We start from the raw sequence: 16784 nt of genomic DNA, 5'->3' as shown, positions 1-16784 counted from the left end.
ACAAAAAATAATTCAAAATTTATTATGAAATCCTTTATGCACAGAAGTACTAAAAATGAGCAAAATTACATACGTTTACAATCATCTCCGAAATTTGGAGAAGGACAGAAACACAACTGGTTCTGGCATAGTGCATTTCCTGGGCAATCAGTATCTTTACCACAACTAATTATTGGATAACCTGATAGACAAAAAGCTATATTAAATGGAATAATATTCATATTTTCTACAAAGAATAATTAAAAAAAGATGTAAGCATTTCAATCATCAAGTTATTAAATAATGAATTTCATGTGTACATTGGCGACTAATCAAAATATTTTAAATAATTTCTGATCAAAGCAAGCAGCCTACATATATTAGGACTTAAGATCAACTCATCAAATAATATAGCTAATTCAATATCATGAACATACCACAAATATAATGCATTATAATAAAAACAAATACTATAATAATTTGGAGTGCACTGATTCCTTAGTTGGATTTCCTTACTGCTATGAAAATTTTTGTTAGAACTGTTAGCATTAAAGCATTTAATGAACAGTTGAAATTAATTAGAAAACTTAAAAAAGCAAACTTCATGTAAGTTTCAACAAGTAAACAAAAAATTATTACATCTACAGTAAAGCACATAATGATTACAATGCCCTTGTATTACTGAAAGACAATAAAAAGATCAGACTGTAATCAGTGGGCTTACTGCCACTATTACTAGCCTGTTTATGGTAATAAATATCTTTTTTCATAGTTTTGGTAAAAAATATACTTGGATAGCCAGACAACATAAAATGATTTAATAAACTAACATTTCTTAAAAGGATCTCCTGTTGTCCCTAATGGACACCGACATTCAAAACCTCCTTCAGTATTAGTGCAGGTAGATGAAACACCACATCTTCCATTGGGTCCAAAGGCTTGGGAGCACTCATTAATGTCTGGAAAAAAAAATGGAAGGTAATGTTTACTCCAGAACATGGTTACCTTTCATTTAAAGAGAACATTTATTTGCTATTGTTTGGTAAAATCTGAAAGCACACTTACATTGAAACTTTGTGTATTATAAGATTTATTTATTTAATAAGTCCTCCCTAGAAATTTTAAACCTTTTAAGTACTGTTTTTTAATTAAGTTTAAGTTTTTCACCAAAATATTTCCAACATCATTTGCTTGTTATCACTTTCCTATACAACTACACTTGTAACTGTCATGGAGAAATTAAAGGTGTGAATTTCTTACACAACAAGATGAAACGTTTTAAGAAGAAAATATTTTTAAGAGGTTACTGTTTGAGAAAATTATCATACTTCATATATATATATGTATAAACAGCTGGTTTGGGTTGAAAATTTTTTTATGTACAGGAACAAACAACGTTGTTCGTTTCTCTACATAAAATTTTCTCAACCCAAACCAGCTGTTTTTACATATATATTTTTCTTCTACAAGTGAGTTTTCTTGTCATCACTGATTATCATACTTCATATTTTGAGACACATCTTACAAAATACACATATTGAATTCTGTGGAGAAAATCTTACCTTGACACCTAACTCGAGCATTTCCAGTATATCCTGGAGGACAAGAACATGAGTATCCTCCAAGAGAGTTGTCACACAGGGCTCCTGCTCCACAATGACCACTCACACCATGTGCAGCATCACATTCATTTATATCTAAAAATAAAGTTTAATTTCTAGAGTGCCATATACATATAAACTTTCAAGTTTTTTTTTGTTCCATTAATTTATTTAACAAAGTAATGTTCAGGGACAAAAATGGACCTATTGGCCCCATCTAGACTGTCCTATCCTCTAAAACTATACTAAAACTATTAAATAAAAACCCCTCAAAGCCAATCCTTATGATTCAGACAGTTATCATACTTTATCTTAACTTTACTGCCTTCACAACATATGAAGGGGATCCATTCTGAAGACCAACCACCCTAAAGAAAAATATAACTGTCTTAGCTGAAAATGACTCCTACCCTGCCAAAATGTTTATTTGTGTCTCCTAGACCTACCATTCTAACCAATAAGTATGAAATAATATGATACTTCAACATTATCAATTCCCTTATCAATCTTAAACATCTCAATCAGATCCCCTCTAACTCAGAGATCTTAATGTCTCCTCATATGACAACTCCTTCATCTCAGGCACCATTCTAGTAGCCCTCTTCCAAACTCTTGTCACAATTCAATGTCTTATGTGAGGCAAGCAGTCAAGACTGAACACAATACTCCAAATGTGACTTACTCAGTCGCCTATACAATGAAATTATAGCCTCTTTAGGTTTGTATTCACTATTTCTGTATATACAACCTAAAATCCTATTTGCCTTATTACTAGTAACATATTATACTTATAATTCAAGTTATGATAACTCATATGCATTATTTGGCATTTATTAAAATTATAACATAATTCAAATTATGATAACTCACTTGTATTATCTTATGTTTATTATAGTTAAAACCCATCTGCATGTTATTTGCCCAACTCACTAAATGGTCTGTATCTTTTTGCAATGCAGCAGCACCTTCCTCACAACCAACAACATCCAAGACCTTGATAATGCTTCTATTTTTGATTGCTTTTAAGTGAGATCATTTTTTGAATTTATAAAGTGAAATCAAGTATTATGTAATAAACTGCAAAATGTATATAAAATATCCTTTTTTCATGGAAAAATAGAAAATACTGTACAGGAACACACTCAACATGACTCTTGTCTAAGTATGTACCTGGTGTTGGTTTCTTCTGGCTCTTACTGCAACTGATAAGAAATTTAGCTTATAATAAAAAGTAATACTGTTGAAATTTGAAAGTAATATACCCCCCAATCCTTTGCTTACATTATGTCTGTAATTTCCATAAAATAGTAATCAAAGTTGGTGAACTTAAAAAAAATACAAATTTCAAGACAATTTAGAATTAAGTCATTATTTGAACTACAAAAAGGTCCAAATCAGATATGCATAACAATTACATCCTATTGAACAAACCCAAGTCAAAATTTGCAATGTACATTATACATAATTTTAGGGGGGAATACACAAACAGATTATTAATAAAAAAATCATCTAAGTTTAAAAGATTTTTTTATGAACCATTTGCAGAAAAACATATTTTGGAAAAATATAAATACATTGAATACAGTGGTTATAAATATCCAACTTATTAGATATATGCAAATACATTACTGAAACAATCACTATTGGTAATTAATGACAAAAACAACTTTTTAACATTTCTTAACTTTCAGTGTAAATTAAATTTTGTATATTTATGAAACATCTTCATAAGATTAAAAGTGATTAATGCAACAAGAGAACAAAAACAAAACCTGTATCTTAATACCTTCACAATATCTAAATGGATCTCCAGTGAAGCCAGGAGGACATGCACATTGATAGTTGCCCAGTAAATTGGTACAGATTGCTCCTTGTCCACAAAGTCCAGAGGGTCCATGATTACTGGCACACTCATTTATATCTTAACAAAACACAGTTTAACCACATATCATGTTTTATTCTTATGATTACAAACAACGAATTCATATGGTTTTATCATAATAAGATGAAAAATTGCCTAAATACTATATTAATGCCATACAAACATGTAATAATCATACAGCACGATTATTGTTTTTTGCAACTGTATATGGTAGTCATACACTGTGATGTAATTCATATTATCAGGATTTATGCTGATACTTTAAAAATCTCACAATATGACTCAAGAATATAATATCAACCAACCAGCAATAACTGTGACAGGTCATTCCCTATAGATATTTCAAGGAAGTTTACAATGCTAATATTGTATCACCCTTTTGGCACTAGTAAGTCATATTATACATGACTTGTAAAATGATTGAGTATTTATTAAATAATTAGATATTATATCCTCTACTTTAAACATGTTGTTTATTTTACTGGCAAATATTCCTTTATTATTCAAGAGTACTACAGTGGTAATGCTCTTGAACCGTTACTGTATTAAATTGTATATTACATATACCTAACCGATTATTCATAATGAAATACATTCACGATAAACTAAACAATATGAAAATATTCTCTCACAACACTCCCTGCATTTTTTAGTGCTATGTCATGGAATGCTTTATAAAAATGCATCTCACTACTGCTATACAAGTATTGGTGAAATGTTAAGTTAATTTATGAGATACAGAAAAATTCAATAAGAACATCACATTGTAGTTTTATTATATTACTCTTACACTATATTTGTACCAGTCATTTAAAATTGCTGTATGAATCCTATAATTATTCTAAAATCCTATTGTATGTTTGTATTATAACTGTACAAGTATTGTATGAATTACAGAACAAATCTATAGTTGTCACAACAGATTACAATAATAATCATCCGCTTGATTTGGAGAGGTTTTATTAAATTATTTCAACAACATTCAGACATATGAAGGAATATGAATGTGTATATTTCTAGTTGTTCCCAGTTTACTGTAGAGATTCATTATTTTTTCTTTAAAAATGGGCTTTACACACAATAACATTACAGTCAAATTATCGTTACAAAAAGATCAATAGTATATGTATTATTATAAAATAAACAATAGATAAATAAAATACACCTGTTTCTTTACTTCTTTAACAAATGTTTTCATGTGTTCAAAAACAGCTGGTAGAACAATTTTTAGAAAAATATATAAAACAAATTTACCAATACAGCCTGCTTTTATGTTTGCAGGATCAAAGGTAAATCCACGATCACAAATGCAGTTTGCCTCTTGTCCATTTACTCTACAGGTAGCATGGGGGCCACAATCAATGTCATTACAAGGAGCTAACAGGTCAATGACAAAAATAATTTATCAATAAACTTGAAATTTATTTGAAAATTTGCTAAATGTGTCAGATTGCAGTTCTTATATCACATAAGTGGTAAAAAATTATACAGAGACAGTTACTTTGGCATTAAACTTAAAGCTGTACGTTTGTTTTTAATTTAGCAAAGAAATATTAATAAAAATGAATAAATAACATATTACCATAAGAAATCATGATTTCAAACAAAAATTAACTATGAACTTCAACAATTCATTAAAGTTATACCAAGATTTTTTCAAGAGACTTATCCTAAAACTGCAAACAAATTAGGTAAAGATTTGGTGAGAGTTATAAAAGTTATTTTTTCAAAAATCTCTGGGAAAAGGAAAATTTCTATTACTAAAAGAATGCTTAAATGATTCTTGTCCACAAATAAAATATTACAGCATAAACTGGAAATTTAAAGGTGTCTAAGTATGAATTCTAAGTTACAATCCTGGAATTCCTGTTCAGATTCGTTTTTAAAATTTTTTTTAAACTTATATTTATCATTTGAACTTTTTTTCTCTGAAGAAGTTCACAGACGTTTTTAACAATGCTTCAATTTTTAAATTATTTTTTAAGTGAGAGCATATTTTTTATTTCTGCTAAATGCTTTTGGCAAGATGCTGCACAAATGACTAGTCACCTTGTTATATTGTTTTTATAACATTGAGAAAAACTGTCAAAATATACTTAGAAATGGCCTTACCTTATTCACAGGCAGAGAAGAGTGGTAAAGGAATTTTTAGAGTTGTGAATTGTAATTTTTCTTCTAAATCTTACCATGCAACTTATGTAAAATAATGATTATAGGATTAAAGCAATATCAATTTGAAGCATAGTAAAAAGCATAGTTAAAATCATTGCCATTTACTTACCAATTTTAAATGTTAGACATACAAGGAACACCTCAACAAATATTTTAGTTAAAAATAGACTGACATGTACACAAATAAGCAATTGTAGCATATCATACAGAATATGTATTTAATTTTCAAACACTTTTTTATAGTATATTTCAAACAGGAATTAAGCCTAAAATTTAACAGGTAAAATATGTTTTAAAAAAGTGGTAAAACTTAATTTCCAATTCTTGAATACCAAAATAGTCCCAAGTCTCTCTTAATATCCTTACAAATCCATTACACAAGTATAGATGTGTATTTTTCTATGTTAATTGAAATTGTATTTTTTAACTTGTTCAGTCTTGTATTATATTTCATGCCGTACTCAGAGAGTACATTCTTGTACACATTTTTCTTGTCAAGATATAAAAACTGTGTACATAATAAACAGCATGTAAGAAATGCAAAAAAAAAAGATATATTTTTATAAGCTTGTTATTTATAACTACATTTTAATTTCTGCAGTTGTTTTATCCTATGCATTGTAAACAACAACAAGATAAAATATATGAACTGATATGATGACTTACAAACTCACAATAATTCAACTCTTCTCAAAATAAAGATTACTTACCTTTTTTTAAAAAAAGTGTTAATATAAAGTTTACTATTGAGTACAAGTCCAACTATTTGACATTAAATATGTAGTTTTCTGCAAGATACTTAAAATTTCTTTCATCTGTTACCAATTATAAATACGGTATACACAAGAACTATCACAGCAGATAACTTAGTTAAAAACACACTGATACATACACAAACAAGCAACTTTAGCATCACCAAACAGATGATCAGGGCAGATGCACTTGTAACCACCATTTTCGTTGATACACTTGGCATTAGCACCACATGAAAATTTTCCACTTGCACACTCATCAGTGTCTACAGTGATGAGTATTGAAGTAGAAAAAAATGTAGGTTAGACAAATTGTTAAAGTTCAGAGTTGTTTTTATGGTTATATATTAGAAGGACAAATTCTCTACACGTAAAGTTTGCAAGAGTAATTGTGTATAGTAAATGGTTAATTTTTTTAGCTCCATACCTAAAACAAACATATATTTAAAAGATATTTTAGAGAGAAAACAATTAAAATATTTGTACAAGTAGTTGAGTAATATCTAGTTCATACAGATAAGTTGTATAGGGAATGTTTAGGACTACTGTCAACTAAATATGATACTACTTTAATATCTACACATATATTGCATATAGTTAGCATGAAAACATTATTGGATTAGTTAACAGTTTAGAAGCATAAAGCAAACTACAGATATTTTATATAAAACTCATATTCTGAGGCTTCTTCGATTATCTGGATATGTTTTAAAATCATATGTTTTTAGTAATTTTAATAAAGAAAGAGTTAAAACTATCAATCACAAATAAGCATTAGATTACACTAGTTATGCAAATGTTATATGGATTTCATCCTATTCTTTTAGGAAATTCAATGGAATAGAAAATAATTTTTAAGCCCATTAATATAAAGATTCATCACACAAAGTGTGTCAATCCATTAAATAACCATTTAAATTACCTTTACATGGACTTTCAGGAGTGGGCTTGATTTTCTCATACCCATTTCTACATTCACAATGGTAGCTGCCCAAAGAGTTTCTACAAATAGCATTAAAGCCACACACATTTGGTATCTGGCATTCATTGAAATCTGAAAATAGGTAAAATAACATACATACTTCATAACTTACTTCTTTATGCAAACATAACATTAATGCAAAATTAATATAACAATATATACATAATGATCCTTGTGATTACATCAATGAAAAATAGTATATATACTTAAATTAATTGAGTAAAAATACCTTAAAAGAAGTTTGTTAAATATTACCAATGTAATTATGCGTCAGAACGTATCTTACAGTAAGAGGCCCAAGTTCATTGTAAGCTATTACACATGAAATGAATTTGAGTCTAGCATGTTAAAAAAAAATATGGTTCGCGATTATAAAAAACCCACTTGAGGTAAAAATGTATCTCAGGATGGCTGGTATGGGTATAAACACTTTTACTAATAAAGCAGAGAACAACATTTTGACCTTCTTAGGTCATTTTCATGTTCTTGAAGATGCTCTAAAACAGTTGAAACATTGTTCTCTAACTTATTAGTAAAAGTGTTAATACCCATATCAGCTGTCCTGTGATACAAAATTATGGTTCATATTTTAATACATTATCTCTGATTAATATGTGTATATCAGATGACTTGATAATTTATCTATATCACATTAGTTAAAATATTTACAATATTTAAACTTACACAAATGAAAAATCATAATAATTAAGACACAAAGCATCAGTGAGTGCCAAGATAAAAATTGTAAGATTTTATCAATGTCATTTCTTACCAATTTAGCAAAGTTTTAGGTTCACGTAGAACTATATTTATAGAGCTCAATCTGGTTTAATCCTAGAATTATTGGACTCTATCAATTTATGAAATATATTTTGCTAAACCATTTATACACCAAAATTGCATTTTAGTCCATAACTTTATTCATTAGAGAGTTCCTAATAACTTATAAGTCACAAAATATGATACCATTAATATTTCAATTATTTCTAATAACTGCTGCTAGTGTTTCCTACGTATTTCACATTAGATGAAATTGTAATAAAATCAGATATAATTAGCAATGTTAGACTTTCAAATAAAGTATTTTTTGAAAAATATTGTATGTTGTTTAGATACTCTTTAAATGTCAGTTAAAGTAAATATTCAATGAATGCAACAACAGCAATAGAATTTTACAACTAAATTAAATGATTAAACCATCAGAATAATATTCTTGGAATATATCTCAGCACTAAGTTACATCAAATACATCTCAATATATTTAATATTAAATTTAAAATGATGTAATTTAATTTATTAAACACAATTCATGTTTTTAGAAATACTTCAAAGCCTCAAAGATCACTGTCATCAAATTATGGTTAACCTTCAGTAATGAAAAATATTTACTTAACTATATAGAAATATACAACTACTGAAAAAGAAAGTCCTATATTTATAAAGATTATTTAACAATAAACTCTAAATTACCTCTTAAGAAATAAGAAGTCAAACTGAGCTTCAGGTGTGTCACAAAAATTAGTTTAATTTGTGTTTGAAAGTGATCATTTAACAACAAAATTATTTAACTTTATTTTCTTATTAATCATTTGACTGCTAGATATAACTACGATTAACTACAGATGAGCAGAGAATTGAAGTTTAACAATTGCAAAGTAATTTTTATATAAACTTTAGAAGCACACAAGCCCAGAAAGAGTTCTTCCCATTTTCACAGATTAAGATTGTTTGAGTTATTAAGTGTATGTCCTTTATTTTTTGTCAAGTAACTATATAAAATCACACAAACTAGCCTACATAAGCATTTGAAAACTAAATAATTATAATAATAAAATGAAAAGCCACAACATGATAGGTAACTTACCAACACATTCTATACCACTGATACTATAACCTTTAGTGCATTCACAATTCCTGTTGACACATTGTGCATTCTCAACACAATCAGTATCTTCTTGGCATCTCACTGTTACAGTTGCTAGATACATACACACCATAAGTATATTTTAGTGCACATGAAAATAATGTATGTTAAAGCTAATGGTAACAAACATTAACATTGAACCTACATTCATTAATTTTTTTTAATCAGTTTGACAATAATTCACTCTAGTTCCACGACCAAACATTTATGTACATTTGATTACAGTTATTTACAAGCTATGAAAAATTGCTAAATTACAAGAGACATTAACCTATGTGTAATAAATTGTTACTAAATTACTCTTTAAATTTAGGAAGAAACAAACAAATAACTGATAATAAGTGAATAACTGAATTTATTATATGTAATGAACTACTTGATTGTGCAATCTCCTTTGAAGACATGTCTTTTCCTAGTATTTCAATAACATTCTTTTCTTCCATGTTATTTCTCACTATATATCTACTTACAAATCTTAAATCTATTTTTATTAGAGCAACAGTTTAAACATGGTAGCAGACAACAAAGCTAAAGGTTTTAAATACATATTGTGCAAATGTTGGTAAGTATAAGAAAATAATTCACAGTAAAACTAACTAAATAATAACACTTGCAAGTAACTAATGAGAATAATAAGAAAAGTATAAATTTAATAAAAGATGAATAAAACACTAAATCATGAACTAAGTTTTCATCTAGTATTAAAATCACTGATTCTTCCCTTTACATTTAAGGTTTATTTGCAAATAACTTGAAAAATATAAAATTGAAAGTAAACAAGTAAAAACAAACCAGTTCAGAACATAAATGCCTAAATCAATATTAGATACTCACTTCTTCACATAAATTTCCACCCATCCTCCACACTTAGTGGAAGATCACTAAAGGCTAGCGGCATACAAATCTTTAAGGCAGATTCATATAGAAGATAGCTTAAATACGTGAGAGGTAAGTGCCTATTGAAAATACATTTTCAAGTAAGGAAAATGTCAAATTCCAATATGATACCACATCTCAGCAAAAAGAATCCCATATTGAAGTGCCATAGGGGTCAGTACAGAAAATTACCTAAATTAACTACTTTCAGAAAGTGCCCAAAAGGAAGCCCATGGAGTTTGATACCCAATGACAGAATGTCCATAAAAGTGCACCTGTGGGAGACTGCATCTCATTTCCTCCAGAGTATTCTTTGCCTGGGAATAAGGGAAGAAGAAGCAAATGTGCCCCATGTGTCACAGAGATATGTAGAATAATAACATGGCACTCCGAGTATTTGCACACAAAAGGTTAGACAGCCAATATGTGTATCATGGTTGAGATAAATTCAGGCTATACATGTTGCTCATCTCAACTCTACTGTCAGACTTTACTGGACCAATACCAGCTGCATGAGGAGGACATAGTTGTTGTACCATCGAGAGAAATATGATATGTGCACACATCAGTTCAAATGAAAAGACATCAGAAGTAGAAGAAGGCACAGCATTATAACTTGTGCTTATTCAAATGAACAGTTTTAGGTTGCAGAAGGAGGGGAAAAGTAGCATGTAGTATAGTTATATGAGGGGTGACCTGCACTGCACTGACAGTTTCACATCACTACCTCACCTCCCACCATACTGGCATCCTTTGTGCTAATCCCAGCTATTAGATCCCAATTATGGTATACTATCCCAGCAGCTAGGAAGTGGTAGGTGGAAAGGGTCTCTCATGCTCCACTTGATGTAAAAAGAGAGGAGGAACTTTTAGTAAGAAGAATTAAAGAAAATGCCCAGATCTCCTGTCAGTTCTTCAGTTCAGAAAGCTTTCAACTGGATATAGTGCACTAGGTGACCATGCAATTTTATCTCAAAAAGGCAGCAAGCACAAGCCAAGGATGCAGGCAGAACATACCCCTTCCCAAGTACGTTTTTTTAAATAACAGACTACAAAATGGCTATGATCTTGATTAAATAATAATCAGATATATAAGAATATAAGAGTGATGAAAGAGAGTACAGGATGAAATGATAGAATAAATACCCTAATAATGGTTATTGCATGCAGAATGTAAAAGAAAATAGGTTTTGAGAGAAAGGTGGTATAAGGTGCCATTTGCTAACAATTCAAAAGGTTTATTGGTAAGAGCAAACACACTGCATTGAGGTCTCAACTAGGCATGGGAGAAAGAAAGGAGGAATGAAACAAGTGAGAGAGGACTGATAAGGAAAACACCCTGCAGTATTGAGAAAGGTAAAAAGGTTACATAATAATTGGCAATAAGGGAGACAGCTAATACATGGTAAAACATTCAAGCAAGGAAAGAGGAGAAATGTTTGACAGTAGGAGGAAGAAAATGAGTGGACCAACAGCTAAAGAAATGCCACTATGCTTGGAAATGGATAAACTGGAAGGACAACAGAGATGACAAACGATAAAGGTTATACATTTAGAAAGTGTGTTTCTAAAGGTGAAGGACCAAATCAAACTCTAATGTAAAGGAAGGAAGAGTTCCCTTGATGAAACAGTGACATGTGAGGTTGAAACAAGAGAGAAAATCAGAAGAGGCTGTGTTGTCAAGCAGCATAGAAGAGCTTGATGAGTCTGATGCCAGGTAGAAAAGGAGGCTTGGAAAAATGGGAATTGAAAGACAATACAAAATAAAGACTAAGTTTAGGTACAGAGGTGAAGAGTTGGGTTTTAGACAGTTTGGAAACTAAGGATGAAAGTGAGGGTTGATGATGGGCAGCTAATCATGTGGCATCCAGAAGCCACAGTTGATACACAGCCTGTGTAAGAAAATTCTTCACTCACACTTGTGAGTTCATAGTTTGTAGAAAATAATGAAGAAGGGTTTGCTTGTTTGTTATTTAATGAATAACTTCAATAGAATCTGAAATACTCATGAAAACTTCAGGGTGAAGAAAGAGAGCTAGGTGAAGATCGCATAGTACAGAAAAAAAAAGTTGAACCTCAGAAAGGTGAGTATCCCTCAAAACAACTCCCAGAAACAATGAGCCAAGGAAATAGAGAAAGGGCAAAAGTAACAGGCCATAGTGAAGATGTGAAGAAGAATCACCCAGAAAATTATTTGGAGTATGTTGAAGTGCCTCAGATATGAGGTATATAAAGAAGAGGTAAAGAAGTATTGTAAGAAGGATCAGATAAAGATGGGAGTATTAAGCAATGGATGGTAGAGCTGATGCCAAAGAGTCTGCTTCCCACTCCCCAAAAAAAGGCAAGAGGGATTCCAAATTTTGAGAAACAATAAAGGGAGACACAAAATGATTCTAAGCCATGATATAGGAATCAGATAGTCAAAGATAGTGAGGCCTAAGGTTGCAGGAATATAATTGGTTAAGGAAAGAATCAGCATGAATTCCAATGTCAGGAAAAGAAGGTAACACAAAAAAGTCATTAGAGTTAGGGTTATGAGAAGAGAAGTTATATGACACAGGACAAAGAGAAAGAATGGTATGTACCTGTAACTTTAAGTCCTCATAATGACAGGAAGTTTGAGAGTCCTCTTCAACAGTGAAAGTAATTCCTCAAAGCCTAATCAGGAAGAGGAAACAAGTGATCAAGTTTGTCCTCCTCATTCTTTTCCTCCATACAAGGGGAAGAAATGCCTGAAGAAGGGTTTGCTTGTTTGTTTGTTTTTGAATTTCATGCAAAGTTACACAAGAGCTATCTGCACTATCCATCTCTAATTTAGCAGTGTAAGATTAGAGGGAAAGCAACTTATCATCACCACCCATTGCCAACTCATGGGCTACTCTTTTACCTACGAATAGTGGGAGTGACTACAACAGTATAACACCCCCACAGCTGAAAGGATGAGCATATTTGGTGTGACAGAGATTCAAACCTTTGACCCTCAGAGTATTAGTGAAGCACCCTAACCAACTGGCCTGAAGAAAGGACTAGAGCTGAAGTTCTTGCCTCCATATGGGAACCCACAACTTCATGTCCAACAGCTGTAACCTCATCCTTAGTCAACATGCATCCAGAAGCCACAGTTGATACACAGCCTGTGTAAGAAAATTCTTCACTCACACTTGTGAGTTCATAGTTTGTAGAAAATAAAGAAGTAAAATAAATTTATTAAACTTCACAAATCTCATTAAACTGAAAAAGAAAAACACATATAATGTGTTCAGTGTTGAGGAAAAGAATGAAGATTTTCAAGTGCAAATGTATACAGGGAGTTAGTGTGCTAAAAGATGTGTCACCTCATATTGGTAGAAGGCTTTTACTGCATAATAAAATCATTATGCACTAACAAAATTCAAGAGAAATCTTTGAGATTAAGTGGAAGCTTACTGCAAGCTAGGGCATAGAAATCTCTAAAGCAGATGCACTTGGAAGATAATCAAATTGTGAGAAAAGGCTTGATATCATCTCAGAAACTACTGTTAAAAATTTTAACTTATTGCACAGGTAAGATATTGTACTCACTTAATTAAAGTGATAAATTAATATATTTTAATGATATAGTTAAATAAGATATGCAACAATGTTTAATTAAAAACCTACGGGTTAAGCATATAGTAATTATGTCTGTTTTTGAAGTAATTATAATTTCTTTGGGTTCTTTGGTTTCAAAATTATCACCTTTTTGAAGCCCTTTACTTTATATTTTAATGAAACAAATGTTACAGTATAAAAAATTATACAGACTAGATTGTTTTACACTGTATTTTATATGATGCTGAAACTTCCATAAAATACTCACTTCTTATACAAGCAATACCATCATATCCCTCATGGCACTCACACTTGTAGGTACCAGGAAGATTGTAACATTCAGCATGAGCACCACATGGAGACCTCTCACACTCATCTACATCTGAAGAGGTACAAAAGCAAAAACTGATATGTGTGCTTTATATGCACAAGTTTATATTGATAGTTATTCAAAATTTGTTAAGAAAATTATGTAATAATTACTTTACAGAATAAAGTACAATGGCTAGATACAAGTTTTTATAATTGATATATACCTGCTAACATATAATCAACAAATATACTGAAGCAAATAAACACATTTAAAAGCTATCAATACAATAAACTTCACATTTATTTCTTTAACATGAAAAGTTAAATCCCTGCATCAAACTGTAAAAAATAACAATGTAATTAAAAAACAACAACAATGTAAGACACAAATGATAAAAAATAATATGCATTATTAGTATAGAACATATCTTTAACAAAAAAAGAGAATTATGCTACATTAGTGTTATTTTAAACATCAGTTTACCATTACACTATTTAACAAAATATTAAGTTATGTACAGACATGTTAATGGTTAAATAATAACTGTAGAAGTGCACACAGTGAAAAAACCAAAACCAATAATTTACCTTAATTCAAAGACTAAAAAATTTACAAACGTTTTCTATAGTATGCACATCCTTCTTACCAAGACAAACCATATTAGGGTTTCCAGTGTAACCCAATGGACAAGTACATTCATAAGAACCTGGCAGATTGAAGCATTCTGCATTTTTCCCACAAGCATTGAGCTTGCTGCACTCATCTTTATCTGAAATATCAAGATTTGAATACAGTACAATATTTTTCATGTAATTTGTACTTACAAATTAATGTATTTTGTAGTATAAGTGATTTTACCCAGAAATGTTTGAGCAAGCTTGTTAAGAAAGAACATGTAAAAGAAATGTGGTTAAATGAAACATATATGGAGACAAAAATGAGTTCATTTATATTTCACAATTTCAAAATCCTCGATGCTTTACCAGATTAAGACTACATCACTGCAGTATAAATCTAGTCCTGAATAACAGTAGTGTTTTAGATATACACTTCACTACTACTTCATCGATAAGTTTCTCCTACAGAACAAAACTCCTTCTACATCACACCTCCAAAAATTCCGGGTGCCAAGTCACCATGGCAATTAAAAATTTCATCATAGCACTCAGTATTTTCTACCATTTTATTCATGTATAAGGATGTGCTAAATAGATCTCAAACCTAAAACAGTTCTGGACTCTTGGAAGTCTGGAATTATTTTCACATTCATTAGGATTTGAATGGCAAATTCAGCACTTCATGATGTTTCAGGAACAAAGCACTTCAGTTGCACAACACGTTACTTATTTGGTGCCATTTTGTTTTTCTAATTTCTTTCAATTCAACCACTCAGTGTGTGTGCTTAGAATCAGACAGGTCCAAAGTCAGTTAGTTCAGACAATACTATCAAGGGGTTGTTTCATGATGTTATGAAAACACATAGGTTCAAGAAATCTTGATAGAAATGAAATAGAAACGCTATAACCTGAGTGTTTTTGAATACTAGACCTTTCTTCTTCAAGGGAAATCTGGGAATGGTTCATTTCTATCAAGGGGGGTTGTTGGTGTGAAAGTAAATAAATATAGTCTCATTTACTAGTACAAACAGTAGTGAAGTTAGGTTAGGCACACCAAAATTTTTTTCCTTACTGTTGTACAGTATGAGTAGATTAGACCTATTCTGAAAAAACATCTGCTCAGCTTATCGATATCACAATGAATATTTTTATTATATTTTCATTAATTACAAGAATCCACCTAAGTTATAGTTATTCTGTCTACTATTTTATTAATTGCACATATCGAAGTTTAACTTTAAGACACATAATCTAACAGAGGTTAGTAACAAACCCTTTGTTTTTTAGTGTAAAATTGCATGTCTCATACCATAACCATACAAGTGACTTGAAATATATTCCATAACTTTTATATATTGGAATATTGGACCTCTCTCTTAAGTTTTAGGTTGACTCCTACATGTTAAAGTATTTATTGAGGCATATTCTAGATAGTGATTTATGGTAGACAACATATATTCTCAATTCAATAAAGTTCTCATACTGAATACAGTAGCATTTCTGATATTGTTTTAGTTGTTATAGTTTTGGCTTAGGTAATGATTTTGTATCAGACAAAAAATTCTCCTTAGAAGTGACTTAATAATGTCAGAAAAGAGAAGAAGCTGTTAGTACAAACATGAAATTCAAAATCCATAAAGGTCTAATTAAAAGTAGGGTAAAAAATAAAATAAAACATGAACATTAATAAAAGTAAAATAATTTAACAGGAAAAAAATTCCATTTTTTTTTCAAATATGAATAGCAGAAATTACCTCTGCAGCCTATTGAAGCATATGGATCACCAATGTACCCTGGTTTACAGTAACATTTGTAACTCCCTGGAGTGTTAATACAGTCAGTATTAGCACCACATGAGAATGGACACTCATTGACATCTGCATACACAATAAAAAATATTATTCAATAAATGTAATTATATTACCTGTACCAACATTCACATGTGTATAAATTTCAAATACAAAATCTATTTACAAGCAATAATTTAAAAATGAAGAGGTACAGACATTTTATACTGACACAGCACTCTAGCTAATAGAGTATTGTTTCTTATGTTTTTTACATGTCTTCAGCAACAAAATATTTGCATGTTTCAGATGAAAAATTAAAAGTAACA

At 30.4% G+C, this 16784-nt stretch overlaps 1 protein-coding gene across 1 annotated transcript in view; it reads right to left on the bottom strand.

The window, feature by feature from the left end:
* LOC143245504 (uncharacterized) overlaps positions 1–16784 on the bottom strand; it is a 357087-nt gene that overhangs the window by 234691 nt on the left and 105612 nt on the right. Inside the window, 11 exon segments of the mRNA XM_076491867.1 lie at positions 74–181; positions 810–938; positions 1542–1676; positions 3367–3501; positions 4717–4839; positions 6527–6652; positions 7309–7440; positions 9233–9346; positions 14007–14120; positions 14698–14820; positions 16423–16545. Of these exon segments, the coding sequence (XP_076347982.1) occupies positions 74–181; positions 810–938; positions 1542–1676; positions 3367–3501; positions 4717–4839; positions 6527–6652; positions 7309–7440; positions 9233–9346; positions 14007–14120; positions 14698–14820; positions 16423–16545 (1362 nt within the window).

The sequence above is a fragment of the Tachypleus tridentatus genome, chromosome 2 (assembly GCF_004210375.1).
Source record: "Tachypleus tridentatus isolate NWPU-2018 chromosome 2, ASM421037v1, whole genome shotgun sequence".
NCBI classification, from domain to species: Eukaryota; Metazoa; Arthropoda; class Merostomata; order Xiphosura; family Limulidae; genus Tachypleus; species Tachypleus tridentatus.
The sequence above is the reverse complement of the archived record's forward strand: the minus strand, read 5'-3'. Positions and strand labels throughout refer to the sequence as shown.